Below are 14,761 nucleotides of genomic sequence, written 5' to 3'. Positions count from 1 at the left end.
AGCTATTGGTAAATGGGCCACCTTTGAGTTTCAATGCCAGTGTTGCTTCAAAGAGAAAGTTTAAGTAGAGTTTTGTACTTTTTTATTACATAGTTTTGTTCTCTTTTTGTTGGAGTTTGTGCTGGTAGTATAAACTACACAGAGAGAAAATCTGTGGTTTTCCACAGACGTTCTGACCTGCAGCTGAAGCACCTGTTGAGCTCGCTGAGCCTTCTGAGACGCTGCCTGCATCCTGGTGGCACAGCTCTGCCTCAGCTCCTCCAGCTCCAACTCAAAGTGTTTCTGTTTCTCCTCATAAACCTACATGAGAAATTATTATATTTTAATTCTTTTTCCAGGACAAAGTTTACAATCCATCACTGCAAGGAGTCGGATTTATACAAACCTGACAAATTGCTGCTTCATTGTCGTCCAGGTTGTCTTTGAGTTGCTGCAGTTCCAGCTCCCTCTCCCTTAGTTTGTCTTCCAGGTCCTTCACCACACCTTCATAGCCCTCCACCGGGCCTGGAGAGCGTCCACCAGAGCCGCTGTCAGACAGCAGCTGCCCCCGGCCACTTATGGAGCCAGAGCCTGTGCTCTTACTGGAAGACGAGCGGCCGCTGTCAGAGTTGGAGTGTCCGTGTGGGGCGACCGTTGCAACACTCTTTATGGGCTCCAGGTGACCTGCAGGGACCTCAGCAGAAGCGAGACCGTAGGTGGCACCGTTGTAAGGTGGCAGGCTGGAGAGAGAGTTGCGACCAGAGTCCGACAGCGAACAAGACTGGCTGCTGCCACTGCTAGCGTTCCGCCCTCCACTGTAGGAGCTGCGTTTCTCAGAGCAGGATGGCGACACCTCCCTGTTGGCAGGGCTGAGCAGGTTCAGGTTGCTTTGGCCCTCAGGGACATTGGCACCATGGCGAGGGGAGAGATACTGCATGGCGGAGCGACTCTTGGGAATGACAGGTTTGAAGGCAGTGGGGCGTAAAACTGTCTTCTCCATGTTCTAGAACAGCAAACAGAAAAGGTGGAGGGAGGCAAAGATAAATACAAGTCAGGAACTGAGCAAAGAATACAAAGCCTGGGCTTATTTCTGGAATCAGGGTGTGCCAAGGTTTTAAAAAGCTTCAGTTTCAACATCAAGAAACATTTTCCAACATGCAGCATTTTGGGGGTTTTTTTCTGTCTGTATAGAATAATGAAGTTCTGACCCTTTCCAATGCCTTTACAGTTTTGGTCCGGGTTTACAGTGAGGCTGATGTGATTGCGAGTATTTATGAGTAGAAACTATATTCTTACAACAATTGAAAGAGAAGTACATGAGGGGGAAAAAGAGAAGTACAACGCAATGGCACAGAAACAGAAAAAAATCATTACAAAAAATAAAAGCAACACCATATAATTAGAGGATTATATATAAAAAATATACATGCAATATTAATAATATAAATTTTAATAATAATGTACATTAATAATCATAAAAACAACTATATAAACATGCAAAATTAACGTTTTTTTTTTTTTAAGTGAAGTAAAAAGGTAGCCTTTTATCAGCCTGCTGAATAGCAGTGTGGAGCAACAGGTGGGGGAGGGGGCAAAATGGGGAGCTCTGTGGTCTAGAAAACTCACAGGGAGATTGTTTTATTTTATCTTATTAAAGCTTTAAAGCCATAGGTTCTCACTGTCATTGCTATAACAGAAACATTTTATTTATTTAAAGCTTGGTATATCATCAACAGATCATTACAACCTATAATATCATTCCTTACCTTTTCCAGTTTTCCTGACACTGGGATCAGTCTCGGAGGAGGTCCCCCCACATTCCCGTTTATCCCCAGGCCTACTGTTGTCTCTTCTAGCTCAGTTTCCAGGCTCGGGGGTCTAACATGGTTGTCGTTCCAGTCCCCCACATAGTCCTCATTTATATAAGTATAGTTCCCGTTCCCGCTGTCCTTCTCCAGCCCTCTGCCGGAAGCTGTGGAGCTCTGCTTCTTTGGAGGTGGTACATTCTGCAGCAGTGGGTCCCTGGGCGACTCGGAGCCAAAACGGTTAGCCCCCGGCGTTGGTCGTCGTACTCGGCCCCCGAGCTCTACAGCAGAGCGGTGATCCTGGTAGGGATTGGGACGTGTGGCAGCAAGGCTGCTGACAGAGCCCATTGGATCCAGAGTGGGTGGTGGCAGGTTGATGGGGGGTGAAGGGCCAGACTGGTGTCGTCTGCGAGCTCCGCTGTGGCTGGCGGTGTGGGGCTCAGCAGATAAGGGCAGAGCCTGAACCAGGGCCATGGCGGCAGCTTGGCGAGGTCACTTGCACTAAGAGAAGAAAGATATTTGGAGGTTAGAAGAAAACAAGAAGAGCTATCAACAGTTTTTTGTTAAAGTAATGACTGTTGTTAGAGTCCAGGAACTCCAAAAAAAAAATCTCTATTCTTCCTCTAACTTTAGCTATTTAAGCTCAGGGTCTCGGCCAAAACACATCCAATTATAAAAACAGATCTAATAGTGTATTTGTCTTGGTTTTGCTCATCAAACAGTCCTAACCCATGAAAGCATTGAGCCAGAAAGACCCTTAAAGGCAGATTCTGGATTCTGGTACCAAGATGTTAGCAGCAAATCCTTTCAATTCTGTACGTTGTTAGGTGGAGCCTCCATAGTTTGGATTCATTTGTTCAGCACATCCTTGAGATGCATGATTGAATAAAGTTGGGAATTTGAGAAACAGTTCCGCGACTCAAATGTTCTGTAGTGCAACCAAATCCTCGAACAATGCCAAAACTATTTGTTTGTGATGGACAGATGCATTATCTAGCTGAAAGGTTGACGACCATCAGGGAGTAGTTGCATGGAAAGTGTTTGGTCCCACACATTGCTCTAGTAGGTGTTGTGTCAAACATTCACATTGATGGCGTTACCTTCAGCAGACCACCTCCACTGATTTACTTTCTTCCCATAATGCACCCTGGTGGTGTGTGTTTTCAGTTAAGTGATGCATTTAAAAGAAAACATGACTCACCAGCCTGCTGTGCAAGATGGAGCCCTATATTGAACAAGCTGTTATGCACTGTTTATGCCAAGACCTTTATGTCAGAACAGAGTTGAAAAGTAATTTGAGCCTTTGCTGTATCCTGCTATATTTGCTCCTCATGTTTACCAGTGAACTTTTAGACACCTATGACCCGGTTCTCTGTTCCTCTCTGTCTTTTTTGATTGGTTCTGACTGTGCCGGGCTCAGAATGCTCCAGAAAGGCAGCGGTTCTTGAGATGCTGACTGAGAAAAACCAGTCATCTACTCATATTGACACTTCAACACAAACTGACATAATATTTACTTTCCACCCACTGTTTCAGCCAGTTGAAGGAATAGTACACCCAAAACATGATTAGCCTTCATTTTCTACTCACCCCCATGCTGAACAACACTCTGGAGTACTTTTTTGATATCTCAAATGCATCTGGAGATCTGGGAGGCTTCTTGCTGTCTGCTGACATNACAAATTCCTCAGGAGCACGTTGGCCCACACACAGAGAACCAGGACGGGCCATTCAGTAAATTCAGCCAAGCAGCACAAACATGGCTGCAGCCACAGGCTTCTGAAACGACGTGAGGATGGGCTCGCCTGATTTCAGATGTTAAACTGGGTCCAAAAAGCAGCTACTGTCCGTAATGGCAACAGTCTACAAACATCCAACCCATCATGGGAACAGCTACAATTTCAAAGCTGTGGAATCCCCAACTTGAGACCAACAGGTTGAACCAGCTAGAAAACTTTGACAGCTAAAATTCCCGAGTAAATCTATCTATGTGGGTTTGTGTGAAAAAAACTTGCTCAAAACGCTCATTCCTTTAACTTCGCAGGACACAAGGTAAATATAAACAGGAGATGAAAAACAAGACTTAAATGGGTGGCTAATTTTTGTGTTTGGAGAGCAATGCCCAACAGGACAACTTATGATGTCATGCTGTGTATAAAAACAACAAAAAAGCATGCGACTTAAAAACATAAACACAGTGAGTCAGAAAATGAGGATATCCGACAGGAGGGCGTGTCATATTTGAAATTTGGAAACGATGACAGAAAGACGAGAGAAGACTTAAGCTCTTGCTTTACCAGCTCTGTAACCCTCTCAGCCTGACAAGCTACACAAACATGGACCTAAAAAAAAAAAAAAACAGAAACTAGGAAGATGGTGGATAAGGTGGAGAAAAAGCTGAAGGCTCGAATGCTGATCAGATATATTCCTGGAGCAGAGCAGTAAAACAATGTGCCAAGTTTACAACACGCCTATAAGCTGACTTCTATTATTTGAATTATTAATAATTATTAATAAGCACTCTTTAAACCTGGCTGATCCCTACTTTGACTTTAAAGTGTGTGGTTATGATGCATGACAGTAATTATAGGAGTGGATGTCCTGAATGCATTCCTCGTTAATGCCTTTGTTTTGTTATGTGTTTTTAGTTGAAGGTGGAGTATTTCTAAAATGTATTTGAAAAAGTATGTAACAGTTCAAAGATCAAATATGCTGCAGATGTTTTCTTAATTTGTCAACTGCAACTTTAAAAAAAAAACTAAACATTAAAACATTGTTTTCTTGAATTATATATAGAATCCATAATCAATGCAAATATCTTAGAAATATAAAGAGAGATTCCTCATTTACAGATAAAGAGGTAAAGGAAATGCTTGAACTTTTATTTCCTAGTTTTTGATTTTTTGAGTTCCAAATGGTCTACATCTAGTATATTTATCACATAAGTTGTTAACCTGACTCCGCCAGATGGATTTGCTCCGCATATCCATCTGGAAACCTTCCATTGAAGGAAGGGGCAAAAATACTGGTTAGCTGATTGGCCTATGTTGGTGATAGACGGGCCAAATAAACCAATCAGATCAACGAAGCATATGACGTACTAACAGAGCGACGACGAAAACACAACCACAAGCCAGGCTACTCTTGCCGAAACCAGTCGGGAGAAGAGCAAAAACATCTTTTCTCTGAGAAAAGCCTCCAGAGCAGTGTTTTGCTCTTCTTTCAGTGAAGAAATACTCTGTAATTCCGATAAAACTTGCTCGATAGCCACGCTAACGCTAGTTTCATCGGCTGAAGCCGCCATGTTCTTTAGACTGAACTGTCGCGCTTCTCGTTGCGTCACACCTCAACCCGCCTCAAAGCCAACGCTGATTTGACGTTCTTTTGGTGAACGGCTCCAAATTTTCTTTAACGGAGAGTCTCCAGACTGATCTGTGAGTGAAACCTTGAAAGCTCGCGAGATCAGGATGGTCTCACGAGGCTAATAAGTTGTACCAGCTGGTTAAATTGATTATTGTTTAAAGACTGTACATGAAATAGTCATTTTTCTAACCAGTTTTATATGGGTCAGGCATGCAGGTGAGCAAAAAAGGCCTGAACAATAAATTAAATTGCAAATATCATCTTTATATCAATGCTGTAATTGGAGGGACGGCTATGTGGCTATAGCGTCACAGGTGCTCTGCACTGAAACCTTGCTTCTGATAATATATTTCAGCATTATGGGCTCACAGTGTGTTTTACACTTACATCTAAAATATAGATCACAATTAACAAGATCAGACAACTTAACAAGGATGATAGTGAGGAAAATGTGGGTTAAATCCAATAGATATTTTCATCTTAATACTTAAATCATTTCAAGGTAGCAGTTTCTTTCCTCAGTTCATTATGTCTGATCAAAAAGAGTCCATCAGTTGTTCACAAAGGGAAGTGAAGGAGCTCTAATCCCCAAGAAAACTATGCAGGACCTCAAAAAAGCAAAGTGCAAAGCATAAGGTCTCTAACAGCATCTAATGCCTCTGTCATGTGCACGCGATCCTGCTTTCACTTTTGTCGTCATAGAAACGAGGGCTTCAAACATCCAAAGGAGGAAAGTGAATGGAGTGGAGGGGGTCAGAGGGCTGACGGTGAGACCAAGACCCTCCTTAGCACCTTATAAACATTGATGTTTTTATGGCTCTCGCAGCCCTCCGTATCAGGCAGAATGGAAAATAAATTGGCACGAACAGCTAACCGGAATCCCCCCAAAAGGTTTAAAATATTACAAAAAATAAACATTTGAATGATGGTAGAATAAAAATAAGGAAATAATACAAGTCACTTTAATCACTTAAAACGTCTTTAACAATTATAGTAGGAACAACAACATTGTATAGGATGTGGGGGATGTTTCAGCTAAAGTCCCGACTGTCAGCTGATTCTGACTGAGCAGACTGTTTTTGTCTGGGAAAAGCCTTTGAGGGGTTTAATTCCTTTCAGTCAGTCAGTCACTCCTCCAGCTTGAGGAATGTGTGCTGCTCCAGCTGAGGAACAATAAACCTGAGACATTACTTTAATCTACTCCCAACCAAAGCTTCAGAACATCACAAATAACAAAATGAATTTCCTGTATCATTTATTAAACCATTAAGAAAAACGGATTGAGACGAACGAGATGGAACGAGCCTCTCCAGCATTCAGTGGAGCATTTAACCATTATTAGTGTCCAGCTATGCATGCTTCCCTTAATAACTAGAGATGCTTCACTGAGTCCTCAGGAGAAAAAAGTTTTAAACACCATCCAGATTCAATCCAAATCCAAGAAATATTTCTTATGGCACTTTTCTTTTGTTTCACCAAAATGTTCTAACTGCAACAAACAAGATCAGAAAACATTCGATGCAATAAAAAAAAAAAAGATTAAGCAACCCAACAGCTTTTTCTGTCACTTTTTAAGTTGGTACCTCTTGTATTTCTTTAAAAATAATTGTGCAGATATCAATAGAAAATCTTGTGATGCGGTGCACATTTCATGTCAAGTGCCTTGAAAAAAGAAAGTAATCAGCCTTCTTAAGAAGTACATAAGACATTAGGGGTGTAAATAATAATCGTTTTGTATCGATTCATCAATCCAACAGCCGACGATCCGATGCATCGACACGTCTACAAGATAATCGATTCATTTTTTTTTTTTTTCCTCCGGTCAATTTTTTCCATTTGCTCCTGGGCGTAATTCTCTCTCCCGTGCTGCGGTGGTTGGAAACCTATTTTGCCCTCCTACCGCTCTTCCTGGTTATACTCTTACAGCAGTGTATTGCAGTAAGCTTGACACAGACATTTTTAAATTATGCTTAATATTGACGCGTGGTCTGTGCTACACACTGTGGTTCTAGGTACAGCCGAGGCGGCGAGGAAGTGGGGGCGAGTTTAGTTCGACGACGGAGGGACATGAGGGCCAAAAAGAGCGGAGATCCAGGTGGAAAAAGGGTCCCAGCGGTCTCGTGCACCTCGCACTTCTAGCGGGTCAAACTTCACGAGTTGTTTTCCGCAATTTCGGTCATAAAAACAAAACAAGCCGGCCTCCTGTCTGCGGCACTGTTTGCAGTCAGCTACAATTTGGGAGAGGTGCAGCGGAGCGTCTCTCAAGGGGGTGGGGACGTCTGGAGCAGAGGTATTGAATTGCACTCATTGCACTGATTTTGTGCAGTATTTTTGCAGTATTTGCAGTATTTTTTTATGCAACTTTTCTACTTCTGTTATGTGCTGTTGTTTCTAAAAAAAATGCATAACGATATTACAGCTTTCATTGATTTATTTCAAACTTGAAACTTTGTTTAGCCTGTAAGGTCTAAAATAAAAAATAAAATAAAAATAATTGATTGATCGAATCGAATCGTGGTGTATTCGTTAGTATCGAAAATAATCGAATCGTTGGGTCAGGAAATCGATACTGAATCGAATCGCCATGATGGGTGTGATTTACACCCTATAAGACATGATGCAGCTTTTCTTTAATTTTTTTTTATCATATTTGTGCCGACTTTAAAACATGATCAGGACATTCATACAGACTCCTCTCCAGCACAGCAGTCCCTGTTTCACAGAACGCATAATAAATAGTTCTAATCTCCGTTATCTTTGTCTTGTTATGATGTGATCATAATAATGTCGACAACTTAAACAGAGATGCCAACATCTGTTTGTTCACTGCTGTTGCATCTACTCTGTCTTTCGTCAGCATGTGGCAGGTGAAACGTTCAGACTTGAGTCTGATGTTGGCCTAATTTCAGTAATAGTCTGAACGACCATGTAGAAGAAAAAACATCAGATTTATCGAAACATTTAAAAATTGAGCAACGAGACCTGCAGTGTGAACAAACTCTATGGTCTGTGTCTCACAGGTGGAAAAAAAACCCCACTTAATTTAAACCACTTGTCAGGCATTTAATTAAAATGCTTGTATCAAGAAAAAATACCTTTTTTGGACTTTTAACGTCATAATGCTACCCCTTTATTCAAATTCATGCATTAAGAGGTGTCTTGCTTGACTCATATATGTAATCCTCTGAGTAATCCTGCTCCCAGAAAACAGTACCCCTCCCTTACCTTGCACTGCAAGCTAGAATGTCGCAACATCTGAGTTTTTAGTCTTAAAACAAATCCATCTTGAAAGACTCCCGCTAATAAGTCCGTCTCGTGGGTCGGACCAATGACATACCAGCAGTGTTCTTTGGGGTGGGACATGTAGGAATGACGACAGTAAGTAGGGCCTTGCCGGGGCATAACAAACATGGCTACGCTGAGGACTCACCTGTCAATGCCAAACTTGACTAAGTTTTAGCTAAAATAGCAAAAATTTCTCATTTAAAAAAGGAGTAAAGAGAAGCAGCGGGTACTAGCTGGCACATTACCCAATCAGCTCGAAGTATTGTACTAAACGTCCCTCCTTTTCACGAACAGACTGAGTGGCAGCCATTGTAGACTGATAACCTACAACTCAACTCAGCTCTAGATATATCAATCTGGCTACTGCCAGGTTTGCCTCTCCCGTCATTATCTTCCTCCTTCAGGAAGCTCCTACCTTGACTGCGCTGCACCTGCACAGCAAATATCATGCTATCTTCTCCTAATCGATCACTCCTGCTCAAATTTGAGACAAAGCAATTCTTTTTGCCCCTAATCTGCACAGTTAGAATAACCGTTCTTTTTATGACGAACATCGAAGTCGCGAAATTTGTTTTTTTGGCTGCAAGAGGTCTCATACTTTGTTTAGACTTCCTAATGAATAAATATCATGAAATTTGGGTTCCTTTACATAGTGAAAGCCTCTAGGTTGGAAAAACAGCACCAGAAAGCAACTAATATTTCATAAAAAAATTTATACTGAAATATTTGATCATATATATGCCTACAGTTGACTTTGGAACAAAAAAATATATAAAAAACCTTTAAAATAACTTTGCAGTGTAGGAGCAATTACATTTTAGTTGTTCAGATGCATCCTGTGCCTATGTCTGTAAATCTTTACTTTGAACCTGAAAACATGTTTGTATCATATGGATATAGCTGTTAAAAACAAAAAACAATTTTTCAATGTATCTTCTCTATATGGTGAAAATGGAGCCTGTGATGTCCGACTGTAGAATCATATTTATCCAACATAAAAATGTGAAGCAGTCGGCCGCCTGCTTTAAAATGATTCTAGTGTTTTAGTTCAGTCTGTTATTTACTGGCATACAGAGAAGCTTCCTGTCTGGCTATCCCTGAGGCCGGTTATTAAAGGCGTTAGCAATATAAAGGATGTTTTAAAGGGGGTGTTTATACTGTTACAGTATATACCTTAAACTGGCACTACCACATAGGACTTCCCTACATCACACAACCCTGCTTTGACCAAAAGTTTAAGAACCTAAACATGAAACTTTCTTTATTTACACAAAATCATGCACACACACACAGAGTCTAAAAATACACCTTGCAGCAGGTAAAATGTCAAATGTGTCCTGATAGGAAAGTGTCAGCCTTTGACTGGGGCTTCACCTTTTGAAATCCTGATCAGGGATTTTTGTGGATTGTTAGAAAGAAGAGAGAGCGTCTCAGTTTTCTGTTTCAGTTTCTGTAGACTGCCTCCCTTCCACATTCCTACCATCCAAACTTTTAAATTTCACTCTGTTACCCCCTCTCCTTTCTCTTAATTCTTCTCCCTCTTTTCAGAAACTGGAACAGAGGGCATAAGTGTGACGATGCTATTTTGGTTCTATAGACAACCTAGCTTTCTGCAACCAGACACCTCACAGAGCTGACAAAAAACTAGACACACCATAGAAGATGTTAATATTCCCAATTAGGGCTGCGGATGATGTTGACAAAACTGCTACATCAACAATTGCTTCCGTTGATTCATATAAATCATGCAGGATTTCACTAAATATGAAAATTTTGGGATGATCATTGAAGAAAGACAGATAATTAGAGCAGATGGAGCTCACAATCTGGCATGATGAGGTATATTGGTGGATAAGCAGCAACTTATTTTCACTTAAACCTTATAGAGGTGCCGTTGGCAGCTTTCTGGTTGATTATCCATCTTCAAAACAAATCCTGACTTAATTACAATTTTGAGCAAGATATAAATATAAATTTACTGTCAAGTATTATAGGATCCCAATACAATTACAAATTACAAATAGGTTTAATATATAAGTAATATCTGGTGCTGAGTGGCCAAGTCTTTCTTGTTTGACTCTAATGGCCACTAAGCCATAACAGAAGCTGCCATGGATGGAAAAGCTGACAAAAGATGTGATACTGTAAACAATTATGAAATTAAATATCTGTTAATATTCTTGAATTAATTTTTACATCTCATTGCATTTAAGTGCCAATTCAAAAAACCTACGATGAATAAATGCCAAATTCTTCTTGTATTCAATACATTCTTTACCAGTCCAGTGGCACAGCATGCAGACAGAACTCGTTCAACTTAAGCTTACCAGAAGAGTTTCTATCTTTGAGAGTGTCTCAATCTCATAATGCAGGTGCGTGCAAGAAAGGAATAATTGGTTTGTTGTTGTGAATTTTACCTCCAATATATGTTGTGCTCTTAGATAAGCTAACATTTCACTTTGGTTGCTAAGGTTGACTTTGCTTTTTAAATGCTAAAGACAAGGAAAGCTGAAACGGAAAGGTGTTCAAATTAGCTCTGACCAGCTGCCTCATCTGATGTCAAAAGCATGTAAGGTTTTTCTTGGGATTTTTTTTTTTTTTAGTGTGAGTCAGCTTGATTAGAGAATATTTTACAAAATAGCTAAACAAACAGATTAAATCACGATGACAAATTGATAGGTAAAGAATTCATGAAACACAAAGCCGTTTCTCAATATGTGTACTTGTGCGTTATCATGTGCTTGTGTACTCGTGAAATGTCATCAGCCTCAGCCCTAGTACTGTTCCAATTCACAAGAACAGCAGACCGAGAACGGAGAAAGTTCCCGGATGTTGTTTCCGCCCCTCCCTAGTAATTACCAAGTATGCATCAGAGCAGACGTGCCTGTTCTTGAGATTTACAGCTATCCCAGCACTGCGGCAGCAGCAGCTTTCAATAGAGCGCTCACAGAGCTCAGAGTATTAAGTTAAAAGTTCTCTTTTCTTTCGCTGTAGTTCAGTAAAAGTACGTTTTAAGATCATTAGAGGCGATCATTTGATGCTTTAAAGCGTCACTATATGGCCCATTTACCGATTTAATACGTAATTTAAAAACAAATTTCCGAAGTTGAGAGGACCGCGGCAACCAGCGGAGCTCCGAGGGTAACGTCAGCCAGGGCTAACCGCAGCTGATCTGCAGCTCTAATGGTGCGTTTTTTGTTTTATTTGGCAAATGTTCATTTGATTTGTGTTTATCTGACTGTGTTAATTATTATTCCCCCACTAAATGAAAAAAGTAAGAACGTATTATTTGGAGACTATTAACAACAGGAGGTGAAATGCAGCTCTAGACGAGCCGGGCAGGAGGTGACATCATGAGTACACTTCTGTTCCAATTGACCCATATTTATGCCCGTTCTCCACACTTTCCTGTGTTCTTCTCAAGAACATACTTGGCGAGAACGCAAGTCCGTGCTCGCTTTCTTGTGAAATGAGAAACCGTAACTGTTTTTTTGTTGTCGTTTTACGTAAAGCCACTTACTTTAAAAAGAAAACCAGCATTATTTCTAATAATAGATTATTTGAACATGAAAGATAGACCCGACCTTTAAGTTTTTTAAACAGAATGTTTAAGGTCATAGCTTTAATTTTTTCATTAAATTATTATTTTTTCAGAAATAATATCACCAAACATCTAGAGTGGTGCACAATAAATTATAGATTTCACTGTAGAAAAAAAAAAAAAAACTTAGTAGATTTCCACAGGTCCAAAACGCATTACTTTTTGCTTCTGATCACCAATCATGACACTAAAGGATTCTATACAAACAGGAATTTTAACCAGCTTCTAGCAGGTCTGTGAAGCTAAGAAATGGTAAACAACACCAAGCTTGGAAGGATGGGGGTTGTAAGACTACTGCTTACTTACACCTTTAAAATTTGCATTAAAAGTTGTATTTTATCTTATTGATAAAAATATAAGAGCTTGCATATTTTTTTTTCCTTTTCACAATATCAACTTTTATGTTAATATAAAACAAACCTGCAAAATTTACAGTCATTAGCTAGAAAGGTTAAACAGCAAACCAGTTGGTAAACATCCCATCATAAAAGTAAATAAAAGGCAACCTTCACAGCTTCTTACCCCAGTTTGTTCCTTGCATGGCTGCTTTGGTGTCTAACCAGCTCCTCTTCATTGCACAGCCTAAACTCGCTCACAGCCTCACTCACTATGTTCTGTTTCTGAAACCTTCTCTCCCACTAAAAGAAAAAAAAACTGAATCCCCATCCAAAAAAAAATAAAAGAAGCAGCTCATTCTCAAGACAAATGCCACCAATGTGAATAAGAGTTAAGTCCCCTCCCCTTCCTCAGCTCTCATGCTCTCCCTCCTCCTCTTCCTCGCAGGCTGCCCACCCTCTCTCTGATACAGATACACCTCCCTTTTTTCCCTGCTTCCGTCCTCTGCTATTTCCTCTGACCAAAGAAACTCTGCAAAGCCCTGAACATCCTTTGTTACTAAGAAAATGAAGAGAAAGGACAAAAAGCTTTGGAAAAACAGCTAGAGATGAAAACTATTTAGCTGTTTCCCCCCCTGTATTAGAGCAGCCCAAACACGAGGTATTGAGCCATCAAGCTATCACAAGACAAAAATGATAAAGTATAAAGGGAATTAATACAAGGACTCTAAAAGAGATGTATTAATGCATGAAAACTGGAGCAATATCTATAAACATTTGAGCAATAAAACAATATACAAAATCAGCATAACAAATAACTGCTGGCTTCAAACAAACTTCAAAACATACATTAGAGATGCATCAGTTAGAATTAGCATCTGGTGCATTTGTGGAGCTTTGACTTGAAAAGGACGTTAGCTGATTCTAAATTGTATGGAGATGTAAGAACATCAGTAAAAACATTTTCCATTTCGTTAGAGGAGGAGATATATACTTTTCTACAGTCCTGCAGTGATAAAACTTTCATGTATTACATGTAAGGACAGTATAATTACTCATAATTTTACTGAGATTCACGTTTACAAATATCTGAACTATCCCTTTAACTTATAATCAACCATCTCCTCTAAATTTAGTGATAAAGATAGTGTGGTCTGTGTAACTCAGCTGATCAGCTCCAACAACAAGACTGGGGAAAGTAGGGTAGAAGAAGTAGGCTAGGCTGTGCCACAGACTTGCACACAAATCTGTCCTGCTCCTAGAAATGGGTCACACTGGAGGAACATGGTTTGTCCTTGAGCCCCGATGCCTGAGCTGGAGTTCACGGTCATTCTTCACACCATTGTCTCAATGGGAGGTCTGGGAAGCACTGAATGTGCCACAAGTAAAGCCTTCGTGGAGTTGCAGCCAAAGTAATAGAAACCATTCTCAGATTTCGATGCAGAAAAAACAAACTCAAGGCCACCAGTGCAGGCTGCAAATCCCCATTAATACCACCTCTATAAAGAGGGGCTAACATGGCTAAGAGGCAGTGGATATAAAGGCCGATGCAGCAAAGGAAACTGAAGATCATGTGGCTTTTTGCAGGACAATCAAACAAATAGGGCGAAAATCTGGATATGATCAAATAACTACACAATTACCCTTCAGTGATATGGGTGAGATTGTTCTCACATGTAGAATCCAATCTGGGTTTTACCAGCCTTTCTTTCCAGCTTAGATCTTTGGATTTTCTATAATATCACTGCTGTCCCAAGTTTTCTTTAACCATTTATAGGGTAGTAATTTAAATTATTTGCAAATCAAGAGTGTTATTAAAGGACAGGACAAGATCTTACATTTAAAAATTATATTTTGATCACAAAAATCAAGGTCAATGTAATAAACGGTCACTTTCTCTAAAATGTAGAAAAAAAAGTTTAAGGGTAAGAAATTCCTGAAAAACAGTGAGTGAAAGAAACACTTTTCTTAGTTAAAACATAACCTTAGATCACTAATGCATGCACAGACATTCACATTTTTTATTTTTTTCTTTAAGTTATTAAACTTTTTAAATAACTAAATACAAAGTAGTTAACATATTCTCCAAGGGCTCATCTAATTAATCAAATGCCAGAAAGATGTGTACTGTCAATTAGCAGTATCTTTCCTGTATGGCTGAATATAAATCTTGTGCTTCCAGACCTAACGGACTGATGGGGGCAGTATTGTATAGTAACGAAGTAAAAATACTTCACTACTGTCGTAAGTATATTTTGGAGTACTTTATACTTTCCAAGAGTACACATTTTTTTGAGCTTTTACTTCACTACATTTACAAACTTAATTGCATACTTTTACCCCGATACATTTTCAATGTTTGGTTTATTTACTAAAAAAAAAAAAAAAAAAAA

At 39.8% G+C, this 14,761-nt stretch overlaps 1 protein-coding gene across 3 annotated transcripts in view; it reads right to left on the bottom strand.

The window, feature by feature from the left end:
* lzts2 (leucine zipper, putative tumor suppressor 2) overlaps positions 1 to 14,761 on the bottom strand; it is a 48,950-nt gene that overhangs the window by 5,133 nt on the left and 29,056 nt on the right. Inside the window, exons 1-4 of one of the 3 annotated variants that reach the window (XM_015388195.1) lie at positions 12,556 to 12,704; positions 1,746 to 2,285; positions 386 to 982; positions 178 to 300 (exon numbers count right to left, since the gene is read on the bottom strand). In XM_015388195.1, the coding sequence (XP_015243681.1) occupies positions 178 to 300; positions 386 to 982; positions 1,746 to 2,258 (1,233 nt within the window). In that variant the 5' untranslated portion in view covers positions 2,259 to 2,285; positions 12,556 to 12,704. Of the gene's footprint in view, positions 1 to 177; positions 301 to 385; positions 983 to 1,745; positions 2,286 to 12,555; positions 12,705 to 14,761 lie in introns of those variants that run through there. The other 2 variants (XM_015388185.1, XM_015388205.1) reach the window with 2 other exon arrangements.

The sequence above is a fragment of the Cyprinodon variegatus genome, unplaced genomic scaffold (genome assembly GCF_000732505.1).
Source record: "Cyprinodon variegatus isolate N-32 unplaced genomic scaffold, C_variegatus-1.0 Scaffold18, whole genome shotgun sequence".
NCBI lineage: Eukaryota > Metazoa > Chordata > Actinopteri > Cyprinodontiformes > Cyprinodontidae > Cyprinodon > Cyprinodon variegatus.
Note: the sequence above shows the minus strand (reverse complement) of the source record. Positions and strands in the feature narration are given on the sequence as shown.